Source organism: Penicillium verhagenii, assembly GCF_028828195.1.
Source record: "Penicillium verhagenii strain IBT 33310 chromosome Unknown utg000005l_segment0_segment0, whole genome shotgun sequence".
In the NCBI taxonomy this organism is placed as follows: Eukaryota; Fungi; Ascomycota; class Eurotiomycetes; order Eurotiales; family Aspergillaceae; genus Penicillium; species Penicillium verhagenii.
In genome coordinates, this window is record NW_026643169.1 from 2,418,025 (window position 1) to 2,443,260 (window position 25,236).

The window sequence follows — 25,236 nt, forward strand, 5'->3', positions numbered from 1 at the left end:
TATTCCTTCCGCGCTAACAATACCTACTAGTAACTATTCGCAAGTACCTGGGAATAATGGAGTGTGGCCCTACTGGCAGGTAAGACTAGTCAGTCAAACAGGTTGGAAACCTTGGAATCAGAATGTGTTTTCATCCTTCTAGGAGGAATTGGCAAGATATCAAGGCAGAGCTATTAAATCCGCAAGGTCTTTGAACTATATCAAAACAAGCCCTCAAATGAGCCACTACGTATATCGCGCAAAAAGCTCCATCGAATTTTCAAGATCAGCCCGAATAACAGCGACACGTTGTTCAGAACGAGGGACAAATCGCACGGGGAATTTATTAGGCGCAATAAGAACCCCGTCCGTAAACGCCGTACGAATGCTGACATCGAGTGGTTCCGAGCCAACGGGCAAAATATCAAACAGCCAAGCCATCTTCGCCATATTAAGCAACTGAAAAAAAAAACACCTTTAGTACAATTGTACTCGTATCCTTGGGAATCCAGCATACATACCAGTGAGTTTTCAGCCATGCGCTGACCAGGACAAACACGACGACCCGCGCCAAAGTTATAGGTTGCTCTTCGATTCTCATCTACATCGTCCTGGCCCTTGCAGCCGTATTTGTTGTCTAAGAACCGTTCCGGCTTGAACTTCTGTGGTTCGTCATACTCGCTTTCGTCCATGTGGATGGCCCATACGTTGAGGAAGACGATTGTGCCCTTGGGCAACATGTACCCTTCGTAGCTGTCGTCCTCGGTTAGCCTGTGGGGAACACCACCGGGTGCAACTGGACGCCATCGAAGACCCTGTTGAAGACGAGTTAGTTTCAGTTTACATAAGAAGACTGTTTGTTTCCCCGCAGGCGCAGAGAATGATATTGGGGGGGGGGTTACCCACCTCGTTCATGCATGCCCGTACGTAAGGCAATTTGGCCAAATCACTGAAGTTTGGCGATCGGTCAGTGCCACAGACCTCGTCCAACTCTGCTTGCATTTTCTTTAAGGCTTCTGGGTGCTGTGTCATGGCAAGGATGAAAGTGAGCAGCGCCGATGAAGTGGTATCTGATCCAGCTTCCATCTATCTCGAATGTCAGCAACACAGACAAAGCACAAAGTTTATCTATACAGGTTACAGAAATTGCTCGCAGCGTCAGGAAATCTTACCAAAGTACCGCCCAAATAAGCAATCTGGGCATCGCTAAGACCGTTCTTCGCTTGGCCTTCGATAAGTCTCTCGATAAAACAAGGCTCCAAAACACCCTTGCTGCGCCGCTCTTTCGATTCCTTCACAAGACCGAAGTAAAGTGTACTCTGGACCTTCCGAATATCCTTGGCCTCCGTCTTCCAGGGGCTCATAAATTCAGGCAATGATCTCAAAAACGGAAACGCGTCGATGGGAGGCGTAGCACCAGGCTCCAGGATCCGACTGAAGCGATACTGTGAGTTGTATAGAGCCTGGATCTTGGGAGACTCGAAGCTCTCGCCTCTTTGGCCGTATACGGATGCTAGAACCACAGATGTAGAATAGCGCCGGATGGAGTCGTAGTAGCCCTCGGGGTTGTCGAGCAAGTCGCACATGCTTTGGGTGGCCTCTGCTAGTTGGATTGGATGCAGTGCATCAATGGCGGTTAGACTCAGGATGCCTTGCAAGGCCTTTCTCATTGCTCGCCAGGTGGACCCGTATTGGGCTAGCAGGATGTGGATGTTGTCGGGGCAGATGAGTTGTTGGGCTGCGTATAGTTCTGGGCGACCGGAGTATTTTCCTCCGCGCTTGTCGTAGAGTCTGGTTGGTTTGTATGAGCGTCCATTGGTTGCGATGGATTGCTTGAGGAGGTTGATTTGTTTGCCTATCTGGATATCGGAGAAGTGACTTACGCTGAGACATGACGGTAGCTGTTCAGGACCACCGCGTTTTGAGGACCTATCTTGAACCCAACGATGGTACCATATTCCTTAGTCCATTCGGCTTGTCTAGCTTGTGTTAATGAACGAAATCACCGACAAAGTCTACTAGTAGTTAGTATGGGCAGGATTTATATGCATACAGTAGATATAGCTTCTCCACAGCTATTTGATGAAGGTTGCCTATAATGGGGAGCCCCTTAGGTCCAGGTGGGAAATTCTTTGGACGGCCACTCTTAACTGCATACTGTAGCAAGAGAATCACAAAGGACACAGCGATTGCTCCAAAAATATGGCCGCTATGTCCAAGGATGAACCATGGCACATCCGACAAAGCCATAGTTGTAAACACGATCGTCGCTAACAAAGAACTGAACAAATTAAACCTTCAGTGGTGCAGGATTGCAGGATTACTTTAAAAGGCCTGAACGCCCAAGGCTCGGGGAGCCTAAGACGCTCTAACACGCCCTAGTACTAGTTACTGGTACACATGCATTATGTACTTGTACTCGTGTAAGCATGCACTCCGCCCATCTTCTCTGCATATAGTTAGCCTGGACATGCGACACGCTGCTAGGCCCACTTAGAAGGTCGAATTATATTACTCGTGGCTTCGATCTGCCGAAGCGACATGTCGGTATTGGTTATTGGTTGAATATGGATGGGTCCTTGGCACTTATCTCCTCGGACTTCGACAGGAATTCCAAGTGCACTTACCAGCTGTCAGCGACAGCCCTGGAAGGGGGGTAATCCACGTCTGTGGTAAGCTAGGCCCTAGTCCGCTACGGGACGGGCTGGATTGAGCCCCAGCTCGGGGGTTTACCCGTCTTCTACAATGGAGGACTCATTACCCCCGAGTCCATAGCGGGGTCGCAGGAATGGCGGTCTACCAATTATTTTCGATTGAAAGACTCACAAAGCATGTGAAATTAGAGAGATGATTGGAGTATTCTAACCCCTACTACTCACTGAGAACGAATCATATCTAAATGATTTCATTATACAACTACTAGTTACTAACATACCTAGGCATGTATTTCTGGGGTTCCAACCAGTCACTTTTTTCAATAGATGTCAGCTCAGTCACAGTGTTCGGCACTGGTGATCTAGCTCCAGATGTCCAAGGTTTCACTTTTGAAATCCATACATTATGTATAGTAAAGTACTAGTATGTACTATATAAGTGTATGCTTGAGATGCTTTTCTATGGTACAAATATGCCGGCACTAAATAGTGTACAAACGAGATCTATATAGTTACATTATGACGGGAGTATGCAGCTCTCAAGAGCGATCTTCGATACGACGCCAAACTCCCACAAACCCACCACCCATGGTGCGCAGACCAACCTTGGGCCGACAGACCATCACAGAATTTGACTCATCAAACGCAGAACTTGGGGCCGAAGGCTCCACACTGGGAATGGCTTCCGAATCCGACGCCTCATCCTCAGCGGGAACAGCTTCCTCGCCTTCGGTAGCTGATTCCCAAGTTGAAGGATCGGAGCCAGACTTCTTAACAGCGAGACGAACGTCCCAGTTTCGGCCACTAGTCAGTCCAGAGCCAAGCTCAACGACGCGATCCAAGACAAAGGGCCTGTTCATCTTCTGGATCATCCGTACGCAGTCACCAATCTGCGTAATGCTAGGCGCAAAAACGATCAGCTTTCCATCCCGATGAATGATATCCTTCACTAATGGGATACGTTCATGGGCAGATGGCATGTCCAAAATAGCGTATGTCAAGAAGGGCTTCACGGGCTCAGCCGGTTTGGCGCGCCGGGCGACTTGCGCGTTAATCCATTCTTCCACTGCGCCGACATAGAAATCAACACTGCCCGAGTAGATTCCGCGGCGGAACCCGTTGACGTTTTTCTCGGCAAGCTTGGCGAATTTTGATGAAACGTCCACTGTATGAATTATGGCGCCGCGCTCTGTCCGCCACGCGTCCCATTCCTGTTGTGCCGGGTCGTTCTCTGTCGAGACTTGCTGGTCTGGTTCTGGTGTAGAGTTCTCCGTTGGGCTTCGATTCCGGCCGGCCACATACTGAATCTGTGAACGGGTTGGCCGAGGCGGTGGAGTAGTGTTGGCGGCGTGGAGGGCGCGCGCCAGATGTAATGTCAAGGATCCATGTCCTGTCCCGGATTCGAGAATCTCGATCGGAGGTTGGGTATCATTTGGGGCGGTTGGGTAGGTGTGGATATCTAGGAGGGAGACGATCAAGTTGGCATCATGGGCATAGATCTGCGATTGTTAGTTTACTGTCTTTTGTACTTTGATTCTTATTCTCCCCCGGAGATGCACATACCGGTGTCACCAAGCGAGGAGTCAGTGTGACATATTCCTCTAAGGTTGGAAGGCTCAATCGAACATCTGGACCTGCTGGGTGTTAATCGCGTTGCTGGAAATTATTTGCGAAAACGGCTTCTTACCCTTGTGTGCCTGGACTGCGTCCCATACGCGACTGCCAATGGCGCGATCGTGATCCAGATGTCCTCGACGAAGATTTGTCTTGCCTCCTTTTTTCAATGGTTTTGTCAATGTGGGCTGTTTGGTGTGTAATAAGACCTGGTCACCCTCTGCGCGTGTGTTAGGAAAATCTGCGGTTCTCTTAAGGGGAGATTCCCGTCCATACCTTTAATAATAGAGAAGTCGGTATCAATAGATCGGGCTCGGGCGACACTAGAAATTGGGGGAGTGATAGAGATTGCGGGACTGGGGTTATTTCCCAGCAATCGCTGTAATGACCGCAGTAGACGAGCCATGTTGGAGCTAAAAATGACATGAATCTCCAAATCCACTTTTCTATTTGGCCCTTTAGTGCCCCACATGTCCCCGGCCTTGGTTCAGCCCCTCGTTCACCGGGGAACTTTTGGTCTTTTCTCTTCGACTCTCCAATTGCTCTACTTGTCTATCCACGATAGAAAAGACTATAGAATATAGAGGTCTTCTGTATTTTTTCTGTTTTCACATTTCTACTATATCACAATGGGGTCCGTCGCACTTCCTTACATGGAGACCAAGCCCAAGGCTATCTTCTTCACTGATTTCGATGGTACAATTACCGTCGATGACAGTAAGTCACTGCTTACATCTCAGGCTCAAAGGCCCATGCTAACATTATTGCAGGCAATGACTTCATGGTTCGTCGACCGAACGCTTTTATCTCATCCTCCGAATACTAAAATATGCTAGATCGACAACCTGGGCTTCGGCGCCGATCGCCGCCGTGTGTTGAACAAGCAGGTTCTCGATGAGACTCTCAGCTTCCGGTGAGCAGCATATGCAAATCATTCGTCACAAATTCCTGACTGTTTTTGTCCAGTGACGCCTTCCGTGAGATGCTCGCAAGCATCAAGACCCCGTACGATGTGTGCACCGAGACGCTATTGAAGAACATGAAGCTGGACCCATACTTTGAGGAATTCTACTACTGGGCTGAGGAGAACAATGTTCCCATTGTCATTCTGTCCTCTGGTATGCGCCCAATCATCGCCGCCCTGCTTGAGAAGTTCCTGGGTCACGAGCCCCGTAGCCATCTTACCATCATCTCTAACGAGGTGACCGGCCGCGACGGCAAGGATATCAACAGCGAGGGCGGCTGGGAGATCGTGTACCATGATGAGAGGTAATACCCCTGACTATAAGCCCTGATTAAATCAGTATACTCATGTTTGCGCTCATTTAGTCACTTTGGCCACGACAAGTCTCTGGAGATCAAGCCGTACGCCGCCTTGCCCGATGGAGAACGCCCTGTTCTTCTATATGCTGGTGACGGTGTGTCCGATTTGTCGGCTGCTGCAGAGACCAACCTCTTGTTTGCGAAGGAGGGCAAAGGTAATTCAATCCTGTCGTACATTACAGCATAGTCGGAATTTGTCACTAACATAAATCCAGATCTGGTCACTTTCTGTGAGCGCCGAGGAATGCCATACACCACTTTCCAGAACTGGTCCACAATCTTGGCGACCACAAAGGATATTCTTGCTGGAAAGGTGTCTCCCAGTGAGGTGGCCAAGCAGCGCACTGCGTAATGATTGGATATAGATCATATAGATCGACTTAGAATTTCTCCTTTTTTTGGTTAGTATAGTGGCGCAAATCGAACATGACCAATGACCAAATTTATGTATTTAGAATCCAAAGCAACGATAGAAATGAAGAAACATGAAGCATCAAAACGGAGAGACAAAGTAGGAGGAGTCAACTTGTCAGGAGTAACTTGTAAGTGACCGCCTTGCGGGTCCAAGCGTCGAAACGGTATCCCCCCAAAAACAATTGCGATCCTCGACTTGTTTCCTCCCATCTCTTTACTTTTATGATCTGGTTTGAATGAGTTGACCTTGAAAATTGCTGGTCCTCTTCTGGCCTGAGACACTTCCATCCTGATACTTCTCGGGGGCATCATGCGACACTGCGCATCCCGGCTCTTTTCAAAGTCCTTGCCAGGGTGATATCAGCATCATGGCTCGCCGGCTCGTATGAACATCTGTCCCAACACCCCCTGAGAACTCTGAACGCTGACTTTATTTTTGTTATACAGGTACGAGCGGGCTTACAGCTCGGTGTTTTCACAGCATTCGTTCTCCTTGTGGTTCTGTTTCTCGACAATCAATTCAGCGTCCTTCCTACCTCCATCCATGGCCACCTTCCGATGCACTACTCCGGCTTCGTGATCACCGATGTGACAGTAACCACATGCTCCGCGCTCAATCCATTTTCGAATTGCAACCTTGACCCAGACGCCTGGCACCGTATCGACAAGGACCTATACTTGCGCTCGGGCTGGACCTCGACAGCTTATGTCCAATTTCAACGAAAGAAGGAGGAAGATTTGGGCCCTGACGACAAGGTTGTCATTGACTTGAAAATTGGTCGTGTCACTCCCCCAGTTGAAGATGTCGGTAAGGGGGAAGTGGAAGTCTGGGAATCCCGTCCTGGTGGAATCTGGCTGAAACGGACCGCTTCTCGTCATGCCAGCGACTCGGGACAAGCAGTAACTTATGTTGACGTCCTTTTCGGTGCGGATGCAGTGGATCCTCGTCCTAATTGGGAAATCAAAGACATGCCCTTATTGTTGGATGGTTGGACGGAAAAGCTAGAGACTCGACTGAGCATCCGTCGTGGCAACCCGGTCAAGAAGTTGAAGCCCGTTCCCAGAATCAACGAAAATGGAAAATTCAAGGTCATGCAATTGGCGGATATTCATTTGAGTACAGGAACTGGCCACTGTCGAGACCCTATCCCGATTGAACCTGTGGTTGGACAGAAATGCGAGGCTGACCCGCGGACCTTGGAGTTCATTGAGCGACTTCTCGATGAGGAAAAGCCAGATCTTGTCATTCTTTCAGGCGATCAGGTCAACGGCGAGACCGCTCCAGATGCCCAAAGTGCTGTCTTTAAATCTGTCAAACTGCTTGTCGACCGCAAAATCCCCTACGCTGTCATTTTTGGCAACCATGACGACGAAGGCGACCTCAACCGCGAACAACTCATGGCTCTTTATGAAAATCTCCCCTACTCTCTTTCCACAGCTGGACCCGAAGATATTGACGGAGTCGGCAATTATATCGTTGAAGTCCTCGACCGCGGCACCGGCACGCACTCTGCTCTTACCTTTTACCTTCTCGACACTCATTCCTATTCCCCCGACGAACGCCAGTTCCGAGGCTATGACTGGATCAAGCCAAGTCAGACCCGCTGGTTCAAAAACACCGCCCAAAGCCTGAAACGAAAACATCAGGAATATACCCATATACATATGAACATGGCATTCATTCACATTCCATTGCCCGAGTATCGGAGCAGTGGCAAATATTTCCACGGCTCGTGGGACGAAGCCCCAACGGCACCCGGATTCAATTCAAACTTCAAGTCTGCTCTCGAAGAAGAGGGCGTTCTCTTTGTCAGCTGTGGACAGTAAGTACCCAGGAAGTTTCTCCTATTTTGGCATTAAACTAATATGTAATCAGCGACCACGTCAACGACTACTGTATGCTCGAGCAAGATGAAAGCGAGCAACCCTCTCTCTGGATGTGCTATGGCGGAGGTAGCGGTTTTGGAGGCTACGGTGGCTACAACGACTATGTTCGCCGTGTCCGCTTCTTTGACTTCGATATGGGCCCCGGCCGTGTCACAACTTACAAACGCCTCGAGTGGGGCCAAACCGAAGCCAAGATCGACGAGATGATGATTGTCGACGGTGGTGCCGTCAAAGGCCCAGATTCATCAAATTAACGAGGCCCTTGTCTTTTGATTACACACCCCTTTCCCCCTCCTCTTCTCTTCTTGACTACAACAGCCGATGCTCTGCTCTGCTTTTGTCACCTTGAAACTTCCATCATTTTCCTACTACCATTGTACATATAGCGTTCATCTTTGCCTGCAAAAAGGTTGGCGTCCGTAGGGTGTCTATCTCTTATTGAATATCCCACCATTTCTTTCCCTTCAACTCTCCTATAAAATGATATTGTCGCATGCTTGATAGATTTTACAACTTCCTTTCTCTCGGCTCATCATAAATGTTCACATTTGAACGGAACGAACATTGAAGATCTCTACCATCGGTCTTTATTTACCTCCGTAGCTGTTCACTACTACGATGCCAACAGACATCGAGAAAGGATAGACATCTTTAAATTTTGAATGCTTCGAATGGGTGAAGCTCTCCTCCGCTCTTCAGGGGCTTTTCGTGTGCAATAACGATATTTCATCACCACCACTTCTCAAAAAATACCCTCTGTTTCCCATCAACCTCCAAAACACCCCGTAGCTTTTCAACCAGTTCGTCCGTCATAATTGGCGGTCCACATACATATGCCACAGTGTCTTGAGTCGCATTGTCTCTGCCACCCATCGACGAATATAGATCCTGGTCATTTATCCGTCTCGAGTGTATTTTCAGATCAGAAGGAGACTTTGAGGAAAGCCCACTTGCTGATTCAGAAGTGAGGAACAAGTCTAGATCAATGCGAACTCGAGAAAACGGGCCATGGGAGCCAATGATGTGCCGCAATCGCGGAAGAAACAGAATCTGCTCAAGGACAGACTCGGTTGTTCCCGTGGCTTGTCCTTGAGGAAGTCGACTGGAGTACAGAATATGTACATTAAGTGGTTTATCAATCTTTGTTTGGTTGATATGAGACAATATGGAGATCAGGGGACTTTTATACGTCAGTGTCGGTAATCAAATCATTTCTCATAAGGCTGAGATTCTCATGGTACTTACTTGATTCCCACGCCACCGGCAATCAAAACCACATTTTTGATCTCGTGGATGTTTATACCAGTTGGTGGCCAGATGAAACTCCCTCCCACTCGGATATTCACCTCTTTGCCGATGATCTCATGCTTGGGTTTCCATAACCAAGCTGCTGCTGGGTTAGACGGGGAGTCCTGGACCGCCAACTCCACATAGGGCGCTCGGCCCTGCGAGGCTAGTGATGCAGCTACATTCTCTCTGGCGGCTGAAGCATCTGGGTCCTCTGGTGATGGCAGGGCTTGGGCATCTGCCGGGGTCGATGTGATGGTGAACCCTCCGGCATTGGATATAGATGGGATGTGCACATCCAGCCACTGACCCGGAAAGAAAGAGAACGGTTGCTGTTGGTCGCCCTACAGATTCTTGTCATTTATGTAGTTCATACCAAGATTTGGTGCATGTGCTCGGTGTTTCATCTGCATCAGGAAGATTAATCGCCGAGTCGGAGGATGTATGCAAAATGCATACATGTATCCAATCATTGGCCCGGCTTTATGGATATGACATGAGTTTTGTCGGAGAATCGGATAGGGCAATATTCAAATATTAGGTCGGTGCTTAGTACTTACATTCTCTGGCTCCGGGATAGTAAATTGTAGTAACCGAATGGATTGGTTCACTTGCTCCACATGGGCGAGATGCACCGGGTACAATCTGTTCTGCCGGGGCTCGGCTGCTGTGCGCAGCTCGTGTGGGATAGAATCCTCTCTCTGGGAACTCATTGAGCGGGTTTTTAGGGCGTATAGTGCTAGTTGTGGCGGTTGGGGCCGGAGGTGAAGCGCGGGGAGGTGGATCAGTTGGCGCAGCGGTCGGATACCCCTCATTAGATTGTGATTAGATGCACGATGTGTGATTGATTTTGGGCACCTCAATCCACACTAATTTGATTAGTTTCCTGTGATAGGGATAAGTTTGAAGTGCTGGATTTCTCGAGAGTGTGATTGTTTGTAAATGGGAGGTTGAAAAGTTGCACATGTGAGGTGATGATTCAAATGTTCTTAGATAATGATGATTTCGTCCAGATGTCTACTGATGTACTGTTTGACTCTTGAATTTCACACAAATATCTTTTATATCTTGTCAATTCAACGTGTCAAAACAAATTCCAATATACAATCAATCTTTTTGATCGGATTGGTTATTTTGATCGGATTGGTTATATTCTACAATATTGCGTATGCATATATGCTATGGAATCTGGATTACTCCGTATGTTTCTCCGGATTCATTCCAAATGAAGACTTCGGCGGCTATAATCACGAGTCCCCGACAACTCTAACCACGAAGAGGTACATTTGTACATGTTCAAATGGCCTCCAATAAGATCAAAGTCCGGAAAAATGTATTTGAGCAAGAGCCAGACTGGCGCAAAAGAGAATCAACAGAGCAAAATGCTTACGTCCGCTTTCTTGAGATTGTCCGAGTTGATCTTCGGGACCAAACATGAAGGTCCTGACTCCTAATCATGCATGGACCATCACAACGACAACAGCAAACTGATTTTACCACTCGAGCAAAGGTCCAAGCCCCACCTGAGCGTTTCGCTGTTCCTTCAGCAAGACTCAAAGTTGCCGTGTGCTGTGATGCGGAGGTACTCGTGCAGATCCACTAACCCATCACACCGACTAGTGTGTGACGACCGGCAGCCTATCCCTGGTCTGCGGCATCTCATTGGTGCGACGGTTCTCACGACCTGCTTCTGCTGGCGCTTTGCCGCCGTCAAGCATTGGCCAGATGCAAGACCCGGAAACACTCCAAGGATGCTCTGCACCCAGCGCCTGTGCTGATTCGTCCCCCTCTCTGCATGCGAGCGATGGCCGACTCAAAGTGTCGGCCACCCGGGGGGTCTCGAGCTCATATCTAACGCCCATCAGCCGGATCGCCCAGAACTTTGTGTGTTTCTGATTTTTAGATTCCCTTGTGAAGCTCTGTCTTTTTCTCCTTATTTCTTGGCCTTGGCCTTTTTGCGTGCGAAAGACTGGATCTCACTGCCAGCAGGCCTGGCCGAGTCGCATTGTCTCCCATTAATTCTCCTGTCTCGCTCTCACTGCTGGACTGTTTCGCTTTCTTCTAAGGCGCTTACCATATTTGTCGGCTTCGTTGAGTGCTTCATCCACGAGACATCGCCGCCATGCACAAGCAACAGTTTCAGTTCAAGATCGAGGCGATCAAGGACTTCGAGTTCTTTCGAGGATGGTATTTCCCCAAGCAATGGCGGGACCGCAAGCTCATGTTCTATCTCATGGGCCTTGAGATCCCATTTACCATCACCATCCTGACCTTGACCGGTGTTGCTTCTCACAACACATACCGTACGTTGCTATGGGAGGATGGCTTCAAGAACGGCTTCAACAGTTCGCCCGATCAAGCTCTTTACTCCGCTGCCAACTATGAGCCCTATACGCCTCCACTCGTGTGGTCAAGTTTGTATGTTCTCATCTGAAAATGTGAATTCTTTTCACTCCCCGCTAACTGAATATCAGCTTGACCAACTTCAACTTGGTGATCGGAGTCCTGAGTGTCTTCCTCTTGATTGTGAAAATCCCCATTCATTTCATGCACTTGCTCTTCCCTCCATTCGCTGTCATTATCCACGCCGGTTGTATCGTCGTGTACACATTTGCAGCCCGTTACCAAGCTGGTCCAGATATGTCAGACCCCAACAACCCTCAACCCGGAGCACCATGGTACATCACCAAGAGCTGCAGTGTGGCCTACTCGACGTCGGACATCGGATTCTGTAACCAAGCCAAGGCCCTTTTTGCCCTGTGCGTTATCTTAATGTAAGAATCACCTTCCTCCTTCCATCTATTGATCAACCTGGGCTTGAAAGCTGACCTACTTTCCGCCAGCTTTGTCTACTTCGTCGAGTTTTGCGTCTGTGTCCGTTCCTGCTTTATCACCCGGGCCGAGCGCGACGGAATCATTGAACACCGCGAAGACAGGCGTGTTGAGAAGGAGTTTGAAGAGGAAATTCTCAAGTCTCCCTACTACCCAACAACCCCCGGCTTGGTTCCCCGCACTCCAGGTTTCCCACCTATGGTCGCGCAACCAGCCGGCTTTGGCGGGCAGGGAGGCGTATACCCCTTTACTCCTCGGCACTTGGCATTCAACCGACTGGGAAGCGAGGCTTCAGACCTGCCGTTGCGTGAGAATGGATCTTCTAGCGCTCCTTCTCCACAAACGCAACACCAGCCTTCTCCAGATGGGTCGCAAGCGCAGATGTACTTCCCACCTCCACCAAAGAAGGCTACGAAATAAGATTTGATGCATGAAGAGTCGAAATGTGTTTTGTTTTGAGATACCAGATACCATCCTTTTTTTTTGTTGTTTTTGCTTGTTTATACACCCAACTCTCCTTTATTTACTCGGTTCCTTGTGGACTTGGGAGAAGCATCAAAATACACCCAAGTACATATCATTTCATGGCGTTTTGAATATTGATGGTTCCTTGCCAGCACCTACATGTGCCTGGCAATTGATTGTTATCTAATTCCTGAATCAATTTGTGAAAATGAAAAAAATCAACAGAAATAAATTCAAAAATTGAAAGTGTACAACACTGCAGCTTCAAATATCCAGCCCATGGTATGTTGGTGCGCGGTAACCCCAAACACCATCAAAGAATCCAATATATACACGTTGAAGACGGAAACAGTAAAACAGATTCGGTCGTTACTTCGTTAATCATTTTGCGCAGAACATGACAGGGAACAAACGGAATCCATGTCGGAAAATATCAATTCGCAGAAACATCGAAACTTGAGCTGGGAATAGCGAGTGTAATCATACGCAAACGAGACCAAACAGAGAAGTAGAAATGAATAGTTTCAAGTGGAGGCCGACCAGTGGTGTAGTGCGGGGCAAAGAGTCTCTAAGGCTCCTGGCGCTTCTTCTCTTTCTTGGACCAGCGCACTAAGAGACAGAGATAGTTAGCTTCAAAAGCGCAAAAAAAAGGTAACAGGTGTAACGTACAACCACAGGCATTGCATAAAGTCTTGGGGCCGTTAGGTCCTTTCCGCCATTCAGGGGAGTCGGCGGTTCCACAATCACTGCAGACATGCTGACCCTTAAGTCGCTTACGTCTGTCTCCCTCTTGCAAATTTCGTGCTTGGTCTTCAGTGGTGGTAATATCGATATCACAGTGAACCAATCGACCTCGCCGCGCACCAGTGCTAAGGCCCTGCGACCGCTCGCCATCACCATAGAATAGACCTGTCATAATTTCGATACCATTCACATGCGCCATTGGTCCCTCTGCCTCAGGCACTTGGTCGAAGAAATCTGCCCCCTCACTAGGATCAGAATCATCTGATAAGACTGCAGCCGTTTCGCTAGATTCTGGGTCGCTCAGCATGGCCTGTACATTGGCGCTATCAATCAGGGCTTGATCATTATCCATCTTTCCGTATGGTACCCGGGCCGTGTTTGCTTCCTCTTCCTCTTCTTGTTTAAGCTTGGCAATCTGTTGCACCAGTCGCGCATTTTCAATTTTGTGCTCAAGGAAAGAATCGAGTAGCAGCGAGTTCTTTGAAGGGTGAGGTCTACACACAAGGAAGAATCCCGTGCATCGGTCCTGAGGAGACGTATTTCGTGACGAATCTACACTGGCAATATGCGGGTGTCCGTTGAGCTCGACGAGGCAGTAGCCGCTGTTTGTCTTGGAGAATCGGACATGGGTGCGAAATGGACGATTCAAAGCGACCGAGTCATCCATATCGCGGTGAAAGACTGCCTGGTCGTCTTCATGGATATGTTGCGTTATTGGGCTCCCTTCAAGTTGTTTAGGAGAGCGCCCGGTGATTTGCTTCGCCGAGGGCGACGCATAGGTGATGTGGCCTTGGGCATTGAGGAGCAGAAGCATGTCTTTCATTTCCTCCAACACCCGCTGTATCCAGCCTGGGTCCTGCTGCGCCGCTTGTAATCCATAATTTCCATACGGCCCATCGCTTGGGTACCCTTGGTTCCCCTCGTTCGAAATGGACTGCCGCTGCGTCGCGGGTGGCTGCATGGTTTCGTACTGGGGTTGCTGGCTTAGGGCCATATCGAGGCCAGAATGCGAATCGGAGCGAATGGAGATGAAGTCGGTCGGGAGAGTAGAATTCGCAATAAGAATATTGAGAACTTGAAAGTTGCCTACTGCGGTCCAGACGGTGGATTCCCCGCAAAGTAACTTTCCAGAAAGCCAAATAGCATAGATGCAGGAGGTTTAGATCGGATTTAAGCGAGGCCCCCGTATGACAACGGCTTGGGTTTTTAGTTGCCTCTCTCAAGGGGTAATTGCAAACTTCTGCTTATCACACACAGCAGGTCTTGAACCCCAGGGGAGAAACGGAAATAATACTCGAACCTCTCAGAGTGATAGATTGCACGCCGATCGTTGTGGGGCGTTTGGATTATCTAACACGCCATTGGAGTCAGGTGACTTCGTGTCGCTCTGGCGCGACCACAAAGTGGAGAAAGTTGACGCATCACAAAGCCCGTTGCAATCTGACCGTTTCACGGACGTTGGTAAGATCAGCCTCTGGATCACTTCGAATTTCATATCGTATCGTCAAAAGAACCTGGTTGAAGAGCTTCCGATCGCTTCGGCGTTTTTGAAATGTAAGCCAACCTCGTTCCCCGCTTTTTATTATTATAACTATGCTAACGGACTAAATAGGTGTAAGTGGAATTTACCAAGGGCCTCTCAAGATCTCAGCAGCAAATGAACAAATATCTGACCAAGATCCTTCAAATACGATAGCGAAGATTGATAAACTATCAATCTTGGGGTATGATTAATTATCCCAATGCTACAAATTATTGTCTCTGCATCGATGGCTAACCATTTTTCTTCATTGCAGAGTTCGCTCCTTCGATAACACGCGCAGCGAGACCATACAATTCCATTCGCCTCTAACATTGATTGTCGGACATAATGGATCAGGCAAAACGGTATGCTCACCAGCTGTAACCGATCGTCTGTCGGCGCGAGGCGCAGTTTGAACTAACAGATGCTCTAGACTATCATCGAGTGTCTCAAATATGCCACCACCGGCGATCTCCCTCCGAACAGTAAAGGCGGTGCTTTCATTCACGACCCTAAGCTATGTGGCGAGAAGGAGGTTCTTGCACAAGTGAAGCTTTCCTTCAAAGGAACATCTGGCGCCAAGATGGTGGCTACGCGCAGTCTACAGCTCACGGTTAAGAAAACGACAAGACAACAGAAAACCTTGGAGGGTCACCTTATGATGATGAAAAATGGCGAGCGAACAGCCATTTCATCACGAGTGGCCGAGTTAGATCAAATTATGCCGCAGTACTTGGGTGTTTCCAAGGCTGTCCTGGACTCGGTCATTTTCTGCCATCAAGATGAGAGTCTTTGGCCAATGAGCGAACCCGCCGCTCTGAAAAAGCGATTCGACGAGATTTTCGAAGCCATGAAGTACACCAAGGCCATTGATAATATTAAGGCTCTTCGTAAAAAGCAGAACGAAGAGCTGGCGAAATATAAAATCATGGAGCAGCATTCAAAAGAAGACAAGGACAAAGCAGATCGTGCAGAGAAACGCTCAGTGAAACTTCAAGATGAGATCGAAGAGTTGCGCGACGAAACGCAAAAGATGTCTAAAGAGATGCGCCGTGTTGCTGAGCTGGCTGATAAGGCGTGGAAGGAATCAGAAGGGTACGCGCAGGTACTTGGTGCACTGGAAGGGAAGCGAATTGAAGCGAAAAGCATCCAGACCACTATCGATAACCTCAAACGGCACCTGGTTGAGCTTGAGGAATCGGATGAATGGCTTGAATCGAGCCTTGAGCAATTCGAGATGAAGCAAGCCGAATACCAGCAGCAGGAAGAATACCAAAAGGAGAACTACATGGAATTGAAAGCGCGCATTGAGAAGACTCGGCAGCGATTAGGCCTCAAGCAAGCCGAAAATGGAAAACACGAAAACGACAAGGCCAATTTCGAACGACAGATCCAAAGACGTCAAACCATGATCACAGAAGTTGCTCGTGCAAATAACATCCACGCTATTGATGAAAATATGGATCAAGAAGCTATTGATGCTTTCATGCAAAAGTTCAGACGTTTCTTGCGAGAACGGAACCAGGCACTCGAGAGGGTGAAACGTGAGGCCCAAAAAGAGCTTCGCGATGTTCAGGATACTTTGAATGAGATTGGACAGCGTAAATCTGCTTTACAAGAAACGAAGAACTCTGCCAAAAAGCAGATATCGAACAATGATAGAGAGTCCGCCAATTATCAAGGAAAACTCAATGGAATTGAGGCTGATGAGGGTGCTCAAGTGGCTCTGGAGGCCAAGATTGAAGACATCAACTCGAACCTCGAACGTGCGAAAGAACGCACTAAGACTGCTTCATGGGACCAAGGGATCCAGGATGTCAATGCGCAGATCCAACATCTTGAGGATGAGAACTCAAAATTAAATGCCGAGTTGATCGAGTCCACCAAGAAGGCCGGAGATTTGGCTCGGTTGGATCATCTCAAAAAGGAAGCGAAGGAAAAAGAACGGAGTCTTCAAACAATGAAGGGGGTTCATGGTGATCGGCTCGCGAAGGTTGTCGGTTCAGGCTGGCAGCCCGAGACGTTGGAGCGCGAATTCCAGTCCGCATTGGACGTTGAGTCCAAACAGGTATTGAATGCTGAGCGAGATCGTGATGGTGTTAGTCGAGAACTGGAGCAGACCGATTTCAAGCTAAAAAACGCAACGAAAGCCCTGACTCAGCGCCGAAAGGAGCTCGACGAGTGTTTAAGGGAGGTCGAAAAAGCGATTGATGCCGATCTCGACGAGTACCCTACAATAGTCAAAGACAAACAAATCCAGTACGACCTTGCGCGCAAGGATGCCGACCAGTATGCTGGCATGGGTGAATACCTCAGCAAGTGTGTCGATGCAGCAAAAAGATCCAAGTGCTGTCGCACCTGCCAGAGGGGATTTAAGACTGACACCGAACTGCAGTCGTTTACCACAAGGCTCGAGGCACTGGTTCAAAAGGCAGGCCTGGGTATTGAAGATGAAGCCCTGAAGGAAATGGAAAATGATCTTGAGACTGTTCGTGGAGCTAGTGCGGCCTATGATACTTGGTTGCGTCTCAGCGAAACAGACATTCCAGAACTGCAGAAGGACGAAGATGCGTGTGTCGCACATCACGACAAACTTATGGACAAGCTTGAGATCTATGACCAAACCGTGAAAAATAAGCAGGAAAGTCAGAGAGATGTAGAATCTCTGAGCAAGACAGTGAACACCATCGCGAGATATGATGTTGATATCAAGAGCATCACTTCGCAAATCCAAGAACTCTCTACAAACCAAGAGGATGTATCTGCAAGCCGTACTCTGCAAGATATCCAAGATGAAATTTCGGCGAATAACGAAAAATCACGCGAGTTGAAAAAGACTCTGGCCAAGCTTACAAAGGAAAGGGATCACACCCGGAGTGAGATTAACAAGCTTGAGTTACAGCTGAGGGATGTCCAGAGTAATCTTGACAGCACCAAATTCCAGCTGGAGAAGAAGGCCGACTTGCTCATGCGCTTGGAAGAGTACAAAACGCTCAATTCTCAACAACGAGAAGCAATCGAGAAAGCGGATCGGGAAATCGAAAGCTTGACACCCGAGCTAATGCAGGCCCAATCTCGCTACGACGACGTCAGCCAACGTGCGGAAGCACGAGAGCGAGACTTGCAGCATGATATTACCCGCCTTTCTGAGAGTATTCATCAACTTGATTTGGCGAACGAGGAAATCAACTCATACACTGAACGAGGAGGTCCGAGTCAACTTGAGCGGAGCAAGCAAGAGCTCTCCCAAATCGAGACTGAAATCACCCAACTCGAGTCCGAGCAAGGCGAAATCACTCGAGAAATCAACAAAATCTCGACACAGCTCAAGGACAGTGAGAATACCAAGCGGCAGTACTCCGACAATTTGACCTACCGACAAGCCACACGATCTCTGGAAGAAGTGGTGGGAGAGGTCGAGCACCTAGAATCTCAAAATGCAGAGGTTGATCGCAGCCGCTTCAAGCAGGAATCTGAACGCTGGACTCGCGAACACAATGCTTTGGCCGCTAAGCAGGCTAGCAAAATGGGAGAGATGAAATCCAAAGACGACCAGTTGATGCAACTACTGAAAGACTGGGACACCGACTACAAGGATGCCGCATCCAAGTATAAGGAATCACATATCAAGGTTGAGACTACCAAGGCTGCGGTTGAAGATCTTGCACGCTACGGCGGTGCCCTTGATAAAGCTATCATGTCCTACCACGGTCTGAAAATGGAAGAAATTAACGCTATCGTCGGCGAGCTCTGGCTGAAGACCTACCGCGGAACGGATGTCGATACTATTCTCATCCGATCCGATAACGAGAATGCAAAGGGCAACCGGTCATATAATTACCGTGTTTGCATGGTGAAACAAGGAGCAGAGATGGATATGCGAGGCCGGTGTAGTGCAGGCCAAAAGGTACTTGCTAGTATCATCATTCGTCTTGCCCTGGCTGAATGCTTTGGTGTCAATTGTGGATTGATCGCTCTCGATGAGCCTACCACCAACTTGGACCGTGATAATATCCGTTCCCTGGCTGAATCGCTACACGATATCATCAAAGCCCGGCAGCAGCAGGCGAATTTCCAACTGATAGTCATTACACACGACGAAGAATTCCTGAGGCACATGCAGTGTGGAGACTTCAGTGATTATTATTACCGCGTCTCACGGAACGAGCGACAGAAGTCCATCATTGAGAGACAGTCTATTGCCGAGGTATGTTGACCTCAAAATCCACAGGAGCCATGGCTCCATGCTAATTTTATTTAGGTCCTGTAATCCCCTCTACCCACCCTGTCTCGTTTCTGAGATTCTTTATTCTTCGATTTTTTCCTTGTCGAGTTCGCTGAGCAGCGACATGTACTATGTGTTAAAGTTCACGGTGTTTACATGATAGCATACTACTCATACAAGTATTTAGGCGTCTAGGAATAGCTACTATGTATACATATCAACACACTTCAATGTTCGGGTACATAGAGTAGGTAGTAAGCAGTATATACTATGAGATATAAGAGCGAGCAAAGCAGATAGTCGACTACTCGTCTCCTTGGGCTTGCAAGTCAGCCTCTTCCTCGTCCAACAAAGGCACAAAACGAAAATCAACGAAGCAAACTGGTCCAGCGACCTTAATGCCAGCTCCAACAGAGCGTCCAGCGGGGGTTTGACCATCGTCCAGCTCGATCATAAACTGCAGACTCAACACGCCCTGCTGATCTCCCCGAATGCTGACTTTGCTAGCAACAGACATGGCCCTCGCTGCCTTTCGGACCAATGCAAACCTATAACTCTGCTTGATGCGTTCACCCATCGACGAAGGCGGCGCAACCATGAAAGTCTCGGTGACAGTCGGGCCGGACTTTGATTTCGTGGCGCGTGCTCGGGAGGACTCATCATCACCAAGCACTTTGTGAGTTAGCTGCGATGCCTGCGTTGTCTGTCCCGGGGCCGTGCCAAACATCTCTTTGTGTTGATCCATAGAAAACTCGACAGCAAAATCACTGAATGGTCCACCGGCCCCTGAGAGCGCGAAATAAGGTTGTTGTGTAGCGGACGCTGATAGTTTGAGGATGGTGGGACCTGAAGAATGAAGTTCTGCAATAGAATTATGCAGCCAGGCGGAGCGCATGATGATTTTCATGACAATGGCATCCCGTTGAAGCGGGATGTCACATTCATCAGCTTCTGGCTCGTAAGTTACCAGTTCGCAGGTAGTTTGAACTCCTGCTTCGGCGATCGCGATGCTGAATGGTGCGCCGTGGGATGCGTATTGGATGGTACAGGAGCGGTCCATCAATAGCGCCGGAGCGGAGAAAGCACTTGAGGAGGGATTTGTTTGTGCAAGAGTGGATTCGCGGGCATTTGCTTCTTGGATATCGTTTATACCAAAGATCTTGAGAGTTTCGAGAAGGGCGGAGAGGGAGACGACGAAGTGTGGGTAGACCACCTCGTCGGAAGCTTGAGTGTCGGATGCATCTGGTCCTTGGTTGCCATCTGAGTTCGGATTGAATGTGTAGCTGGTGAAGAGGGACTTGTCGAGAAAAGCTAGGCCTTGGATGACACGGCCCTCTTCAACAGAGAAGCGGAGGCCTTCGGGTGTGATTTGGACGGTGGCTTTGGAGGCAAACCCGATGCAGGAGAGAAGGGTGTAGAGGTGATTCGCGTTGTTGGAAACGCCGGTAAATAGAGGCTCCATTGTAAAGTCTTGCTAGTCCGGGTGGTGGTTCTTGGGAGGTAGGAGCAAGGACTAATGGTTTTTCGCAAATGTGTGATAGTTTGGGAGCTTCTAGCAGTACAGGCCCCGTGCAATAATTCCCCGCTTAGTGTACATGGAGGAAGATAATGGGTATCGTTTTAAACATAGACTCCGACGGCACAGATCATAAGCACAGCTCCGAATCTACCCATAAGCAATGTGGTTAGTATATAGAGAAAAGTAATTTGTGTAAAGCAGATGCATTGAGGCACTACTCACCCAGTTGCTAAAGCGGCCGGGACGCCCAGAGTGAAGAGGCTCAGGAAAGAACGGTCTATGGGCATTGTTAGCACAATTTTCAACTCCAATTATCTCAGAGGGACTTACTCAGTCCAAATAGACCACCGGCAAATACGGCTGGATTAAATAAAGTTAGAAACCGGCTCAGGCACTTTCGCATGAGCTATGCATACCAATGAGGAGCAAGTTGAAGCCAATGGAGAACTGGCTATCCTTGGAGATAGTAGGGTAGAAAGGGTTTGCGGAGGCTGCCTCCCAGACTTCGTTCAGCGACATGAGTGTGGTGGAATTGAAGTGAAAGGTAAGAGGTTTATGTCAAGCACCAACAACTGAGGAGCGATAACGCGTGAAGACAGTATAGATGTGATCTGGCCGATCCGGGAAAACTGTTGTCCCGGTGCCGACCCCAGTTCACTTTCAGTTGCTTAATCACCGTTGCTTAATCTCCGCGCAAGTCCAACTGAACTCCACTCCACCACACTCTCGGCGTCTAACATGGCTATAGTTTCACCCAAGAGTGAGTTGTTTGCTCGTGGGGTTATATTTGGCTACAGGTATTGACTGGTCACAGGTTCAAAGAGGAAGGCGTCGGAAGAAGCTGCTTCCCCGGACTCTCAGCAACAGACGATTAAGAAAGCGCGTACTGATTCCCCAGAGAAAGAAGACGAGGTTCGTTGGTCAGCTCCGTACTTCACTTTGCATAATATTTAGCAAGATGTCACAGGAAGATGGTCCAGCACTGAAGCCCCCCCTTCGCATTGTGCCCTTTCCCGAGAAGGTGAGCTCCAACCCATCCCGCCGTCGCCGCACCCGCACCCACACCCACACCTTCTGTTGCTAATTTCGCGTTCCAGCCTGCTGTTCTAGAAGAGCGCCGAGGTGATATCGAGTTCCGAGTTGTCAACAATGACGGGTCACATGATAGCTTCATTGTCCTTACCGGTCTGAAGTGTATCTTCCAGAAACAACTCCCTAAGATGCCTAAGGACTACATCGCTCGACTGGTGTATGATCGATCGCACTTGTCAATTGCGATTGTAAAGCATCCGCTGGAAGTTGTTGGGTATGTGCAACAAGCAGGAATCACCGATTGGGGGAGATGCTAATCAATATACAGAGGAATCACTTATCGGCCATTCAACAGTCGCAAGTTTGCGGAAATCGTCTTCTGTGCCATTTCCTCGGACCAGCAGGTCAAGGGTTATGGTGCGCATCTAATGTCTCACTTGAAGGTATGATTGCGACTCTCCGGACTCCGGGCGTGTGCTGCATTCTGAACTGTATCATAGGACTATGTCAAAGCTACCTGCCCCATTATGCACTTCCTCACCTACGCAGACAACTACGCCATTGGATATTTCAAAAAACAGGGATTCACCAAGGAAATTACACTGGACCGATCAATCTGGATGGGCTATATTAAGGATTACGAGGGCGGTACCATCATGCAGTGTACTATGCTGCCCAAGATTCGATACCTTGAGATGGGGCGGATGCTACTGAAGCAGAAAGAAGCAGTGCAGGCGAAGATTCGAGCCTTCAGCCGTTCCCACGTTATTCATCCAGCACCCAAGGAGTGGAAGAACGGGGTAAATAAGATTGACCCTCTTTCAATCCCGGCGATTAAAGACTCCGGATGGTCACCCGACATGGATGAGATGGCCCGCCAGCCTCGTCATGGACCAAATCATAATCAGCTTCTGCACTTGCTCAACGATATGCAGAATCATAGTGCTGCCTGGCCCTTCACGCAGCCTGTGAACCGAGACGAAGTACCTGACTACTATGAGGTTATTCTCGAGCCAATGGACCTGTCCACCATGGAAGAAAAGCATGAGAAAGACATGTATCCGACCCCACAGGACTTTATCAAGGATGCTACACTCATCTTTACGAACTGCCGTCGATATAACAACGAGAGTACAGCGTATGCTAAGAGCGCGACTAAACTCGAACGTTTCATGTATCAGCAAATCAAAGCCATCCCGGAGTGGTCGGTAAGTACAAGTCTATGAAAACTGGACATTCCTAATTTACTCAGTACCAACTTGGCTAACCAATATTAGCATCTCGCTGACAACAACTGAGGTTCCCGATACCTTCAAGTTTTATTTATCAATTTTTTGGCTGGGGAGAGTGGTTTCAAATATTACATTATGTTATGGCGTATGGGCAGTAGCTGGAGTTATCAATACCCTATGAATGGATTTATCAGCGAGATACTTATGAAGAATACGAATGAATATCATACATACTGTGTACTACTACTTTATATGTACAGTAGTAAATCCAAGCTTTAAATTAAGATCGTAGTTATGATGCAATCAAATTATGGGTGACAGGTGGGTCCGGATCAACCATTGATGCGATGTTGTTTCATGAAGGATTGCAGAACGAAGATGGCTGGATTTACATCTCGTCAACCTTGTCACCTTCGTTTCAATCGTTCATGGGCTTGCTCCTATTTTGATTCTCTCTGAATCTCTGGCTTGCTATCCCAGCAGCTCGCTTTTCTCCCCTTTTTATCTTTTCTTTCGCTTCCCAGGGATCATCAAATTTCCGGATACATTGCGTGTCCTACCACGACTTACCCATTTATTTTCTCCAAGCCTCTCTTTTAGCACCTTTCGCAGTGTTTTCCATTCTCTTAATCCTGAAATTTTATTGTCTTTCTCGCCATTCGCTTTCCGCCAAGGTCCTCTCCAAGTAACATTGCTCGGGGCCCGCGCGACCTGACACGCTCCTTACCCCTTTCGGGTCAGCCTTCAACCCCTCGGTGCTGGAATTTTCACCGACCAAACCCCCTCAACAACAACTCAACATGTCTACCTGGGAAGCTCACATGGACTCGGAGGCGCGCAATCGGCTGCCGACTCTGTTTGAAGTGCTGAGTCGCCGCACTTTGGCCCCTGTCGATCTCTTTTCCTTCTACATTTACATGCGCGACCAGCAACGTTCTGTTGACTACCTTGACTTCTGGTAGGTATCAAATCTCAGGGTCTATCGATTCGTGTGTACCGGGCGGTATTAATGAATCTTTCTCAGGCTCGATGTCTCTCAACACATGTCCCTTTGCCGCCACTATGTCCGTGAACTTCGCCGCTCCGTGCTCGTCGCAACTCCCGACATGGAGAGAGCAGACAGCAAACGATCTTCCGCGATGCTCGAGAACCTGGAGAACTTAGGTGATATTCCGATGACGGAGGCTGGGCCTTCACGCCTGGCAGGTAACGAAAAAGAACGCGATGCCGATCATCGCCTGTCTGCTTTCCTGCGGTCGGAAGGCCACACCTCAACCCACTCGCCCCAGAACAGCATCGGATCCGAATCCGTTTACCAAACCCGCACCGAGTCGCCCGATTTGCAACCACGTCCTAGCTCCGGTACTCACAATGGTGACGACTCCAACTCTCCCGGTCACACCGTTGCCCGTAACGATATCCGCGCCAGCGCCGAAAAGATTCTCTACACTTACTTGCTCCCTGGATCTGAACGCGAAATTGTCTTGCCTGAAACAATGGTCTCGACTATAATCAACCTGATTGAAGATGACGGTCGTGATGATCCGCAGGTGTTTGACCCTGCCAAGGACTACGTTTTTCAAGCTATGGAGCGCGATGCTTTCCCAGGTTTCTTGCAGGCCAAGGCCCTGGGCAATCTTGTGCCACTGAGCATTATTTTGCGTCTGGCCTTTGCTCTGATCAGCTTCGGTGGCGGGTTCTGGGGAGCCTTCTATGTTGTTCTGCGCAACAAGCCTCGGCACATTCGTTGCTGGGTCATTCTTCCCTTTGCTGTTGCGGCCTACTTCATCGTCTCGTACCAGTATAAGATTGATCCCGTCATGGCGTTTATTGCTTACAGCGAATACACCTTTATGAACTGGGCACCGATTCGCGAACCCTATGTTCGCAAACTGCTGAACAAGCGCGCTATCGTCACTGCGGCCGTTGCCTTCCTCACAGCTGCTGCCTTGAGTATTCTGTTCATCTTCGTTCCTGGTACCATGATGTGAGCCCGTCAATTTGCTTCACGCTTTCATCCTGTACAGTTCAGTACTCCGATTATGTGCCTTCACGTCACTGTCGCTCGCACTGATTCGATCTGCCGGGGGCTTTCCTAGCCTGGCGTCTGGATTTCCATGTTCCGGTCTGCTTCTGCGAAGCATCATCTTTCGAAAATCTTTTGAAAATCCTTTCAATATTCAATATCTTGCTTTCGGAGTCTTAAGCCTCTAATTTCCCGGGCTGCCACTCTGATGGTTTGTTCAACCCCCCTACCACCCGCCTATTTAGCGGTCCTCCTACTTCTCCTTGTCTTGTCCATATTTGCTTCTACTTTGATTTCCCTGCCATCTTTTCCCTTCTACCAATACCCCTTCTGACCGCAGACATTGTATTTATGTTTTCAATGAGTCGTTGCCCTCGGGGCTTTACGAATGCAATCTATTCACTTCGGTGTCATAAATCTGAATTCGTAATCAATTCGCATGTAAAACTGTAGAATCTAAGTCATAAGATCCAGCTAGTAT

General features: G+C 48.6%; 13 protein-coding genes across 13 annotated transcripts; 7 read left to right on the forward strand and 6 right to left on the reverse strand.

The window, feature by feature from the left end:
* Positions 1–225: 225 nt before the first annotated feature.
* Positions 226–1,872, reverse strand: N7466_004425 (cytochrome P450; the record flags this gene model as incomplete). Its single annotated transcript, XM_057163822.1, has 5 exons — positions 226–438; positions 501–794; positions 907–1,065; positions 1,152–1,750; positions 1,863–1,872. 5 exons carry the CDS (start codon positions 1,870–1,872, stop codon positions 226–228), a joined length of 1,275 nt encoding a protein of 424 aa, XP_057022503.1.
* Positions 1,873–3,172: 1,300 nt separating this feature from the next.
* Positions 3,173–4,719, reverse strand: N7466_004426 (tRNA (adenine-N(1)-)-methyltransferase; the record flags this gene model as incomplete). The annotated part of the gene is made up of 4 exons (XM_057163823.1): positions 3,173–4,132; positions 4,197–4,267; positions 4,321–4,467; positions 4,524–4,719. The coding sequence occupies 4 exons, from the start codon at positions 4,717–4,719 to the stop codon at positions 3,173–3,175; spliced, it is 1,374 nt and encodes a 457-aa protein (XP_057022504.1).
* A 157-nt stretch (positions 4,720–4,876) lies between these two features.
* On the forward strand, positions 4,877–5,922 carry N7466_004427 (putative Phosphoserine phosphatase; the record flags this gene model as incomplete). Its single annotated transcript, XM_057163824.1, has 6 exons — positions 4,877–4,964; positions 5,018–5,031; positions 5,084–5,160; positions 5,214–5,516; positions 5,577–5,725; positions 5,786–5,922. 6 exons carry the CDS (start codon positions 4,877–4,879, stop codon positions 5,920–5,922), a joined length of 768 nt encoding a protein of 255 aa, XP_057022505.1.
* A 430-nt stretch (positions 5,923–6,352) lies between these two features.
* Positions 6,353–8,125, forward strand: N7466_004428 (metallophosphoesterase family protein; the record flags this gene model as incomplete). Its single annotated transcript, XM_057163825.1, has 3 exons — positions 6,353–6,367; positions 6,432–7,807; positions 7,861–8,125. 3 exons carry the CDS (start codon positions 6,353–6,355, stop codon positions 8,123–8,125), a joined length of 1,656 nt encoding a protein of 551 aa, XP_057022506.1.
* Positions 8,126–8,600: 475 nt separating this feature from the next.
* On the reverse strand, positions 8,601–9,973 carry N7466_004429 (FAD-dependent oxidoreductase; the record flags this gene model as incomplete). The annotated part of the gene is made up of 3 exons (XM_057163826.1): positions 8,601–9,051; positions 9,117–9,502; positions 9,719–9,973. The coding sequence occupies 3 exons, from the start codon at positions 9,971–9,973 to the stop codon at positions 8,601–8,603; spliced, it is 1,092 nt and encodes a 363-aa protein (XP_057022507.1).
* Positions 9,974–10,614: 641 nt separating this feature from the next.
* N7466_004430 (uncharacterized protein) lies at positions 10,615–11,054 on the forward strand (the record flags this gene model as incomplete). Its single annotated transcript, XM_057163827.1, has 2 exons — positions 10,615–10,740; positions 10,779–11,054. The coding sequence occupies 2 exons, from the start codon at positions 10,615–10,617 to the stop codon at positions 11,052–11,054; spliced, it is 402 nt and encodes a 133-aa protein (XP_057022508.1).
* A 226-nt stretch (positions 11,055–11,280) lies between these two features.
* Positions 11,281–12,410, forward strand: N7466_004431 (uncharacterized protein; the record flags this gene model as incomplete). Its single annotated transcript, XM_057163828.1, has 3 exons — positions 11,281–11,576; positions 11,633–11,932; positions 12,002–12,410. 3 exons carry the CDS (start codon positions 11,281–11,283, stop codon positions 12,408–12,410), a joined length of 1,005 nt encoding a protein of 334 aa, XP_057022509.1.
* Positions 12,411–13,023: 613 nt separating this feature from the next.
* Positions 13,024–14,193, reverse strand: N7466_004432 (GATA transcription factor LreB; the record flags this gene model as incomplete). The annotated part of the gene is made up of 2 exons (XM_057163829.1): positions 13,024–13,064; positions 13,125–14,193. The coding sequence occupies 2 exons, from the start codon at positions 14,191–14,193 to the stop codon at positions 13,024–13,026; spliced, it is 1,110 nt and encodes a 369-aa protein (XP_057022510.1).
* Positions 14,194–14,572: 379 nt separating this feature from the next.
* On the forward strand, positions 14,573–18,937 carry N7466_004433 (MRX complex DNA-binding subunit; the record flags this gene model as incomplete). Its single annotated transcript, XM_057163830.1, has 4 exons — positions 14,573–14,753; positions 14,812–14,923; positions 14,996–15,086; positions 15,155–18,937. Coding segments are annotated over 4 exons (4,167 nt in total), but the record flags the coding sequence as incomplete, so codon positions are not given.
* A 313-nt stretch (positions 18,938–19,250) lies between these two features.
* N7466_004434 (putative DNA repair protein Rad1) lies at positions 19,251–20,408 on the reverse strand (the record flags this gene model as incomplete). The annotated part of the gene is made up of 1 exon (XM_057163831.1): positions 19,251–20,408. The coding sequence occupies one exon, from the start codon at positions 20,406–20,408 to the stop codon at positions 19,251–19,253; it is 1,158 nt and encodes a 385-aa protein (XP_057022512.1).
* Positions 20,409–20,566: 158 nt separating this feature from the next.
* On the reverse strand, positions 20,567–20,984 carry N7466_004435 (OST5 family protein; the record flags this gene model as incomplete). Its single annotated transcript, XM_057163832.1, has 4 exons — positions 20,567–20,612; positions 20,688–20,742; positions 20,796–20,825; positions 20,882–20,984. The coding sequence occupies 4 exons, from the start codon at positions 20,982–20,984 to the stop codon at positions 20,567–20,569; spliced, it is 234 nt and encodes a 77-aa protein (XP_057022513.1).
* Positions 20,985–21,203: 219 nt separating this feature from the next.
* gcnE (histone acetyltransferase GCN5) lies at positions 21,204–22,795 on the forward strand (the record flags this gene model as incomplete). Its single annotated transcript, XM_057163833.1, has 7 exons — positions 21,204–21,225; positions 21,280–21,377; positions 21,433–21,486; positions 21,563–21,771; positions 21,826–21,940; positions 21,998–22,705; positions 22,775–22,795. The coding sequence occupies 7 exons, from the start codon at positions 21,204–21,206 to the stop codon at positions 22,793–22,795; spliced, it is 1,227 nt and encodes a 408-aa protein (XP_057022514.1).
* Positions 22,796–23,529: 734 nt separating this feature from the next.
* rgsB (uncharacterized protein) lies at positions 23,530–24,720 on the forward strand (the record flags this gene model as incomplete). The annotated part of the gene is made up of 2 exons (XM_057163834.1): positions 23,530–23,687; positions 23,754–24,720. The coding sequence occupies 2 exons, from the start codon at positions 23,530–23,532 to the stop codon at positions 24,718–24,720; spliced, it is 1,125 nt and encodes a 374-aa protein (XP_057022515.1).
* Between the last annotated feature and the right edge of the window lie 516 nt (positions 24,721–25,236).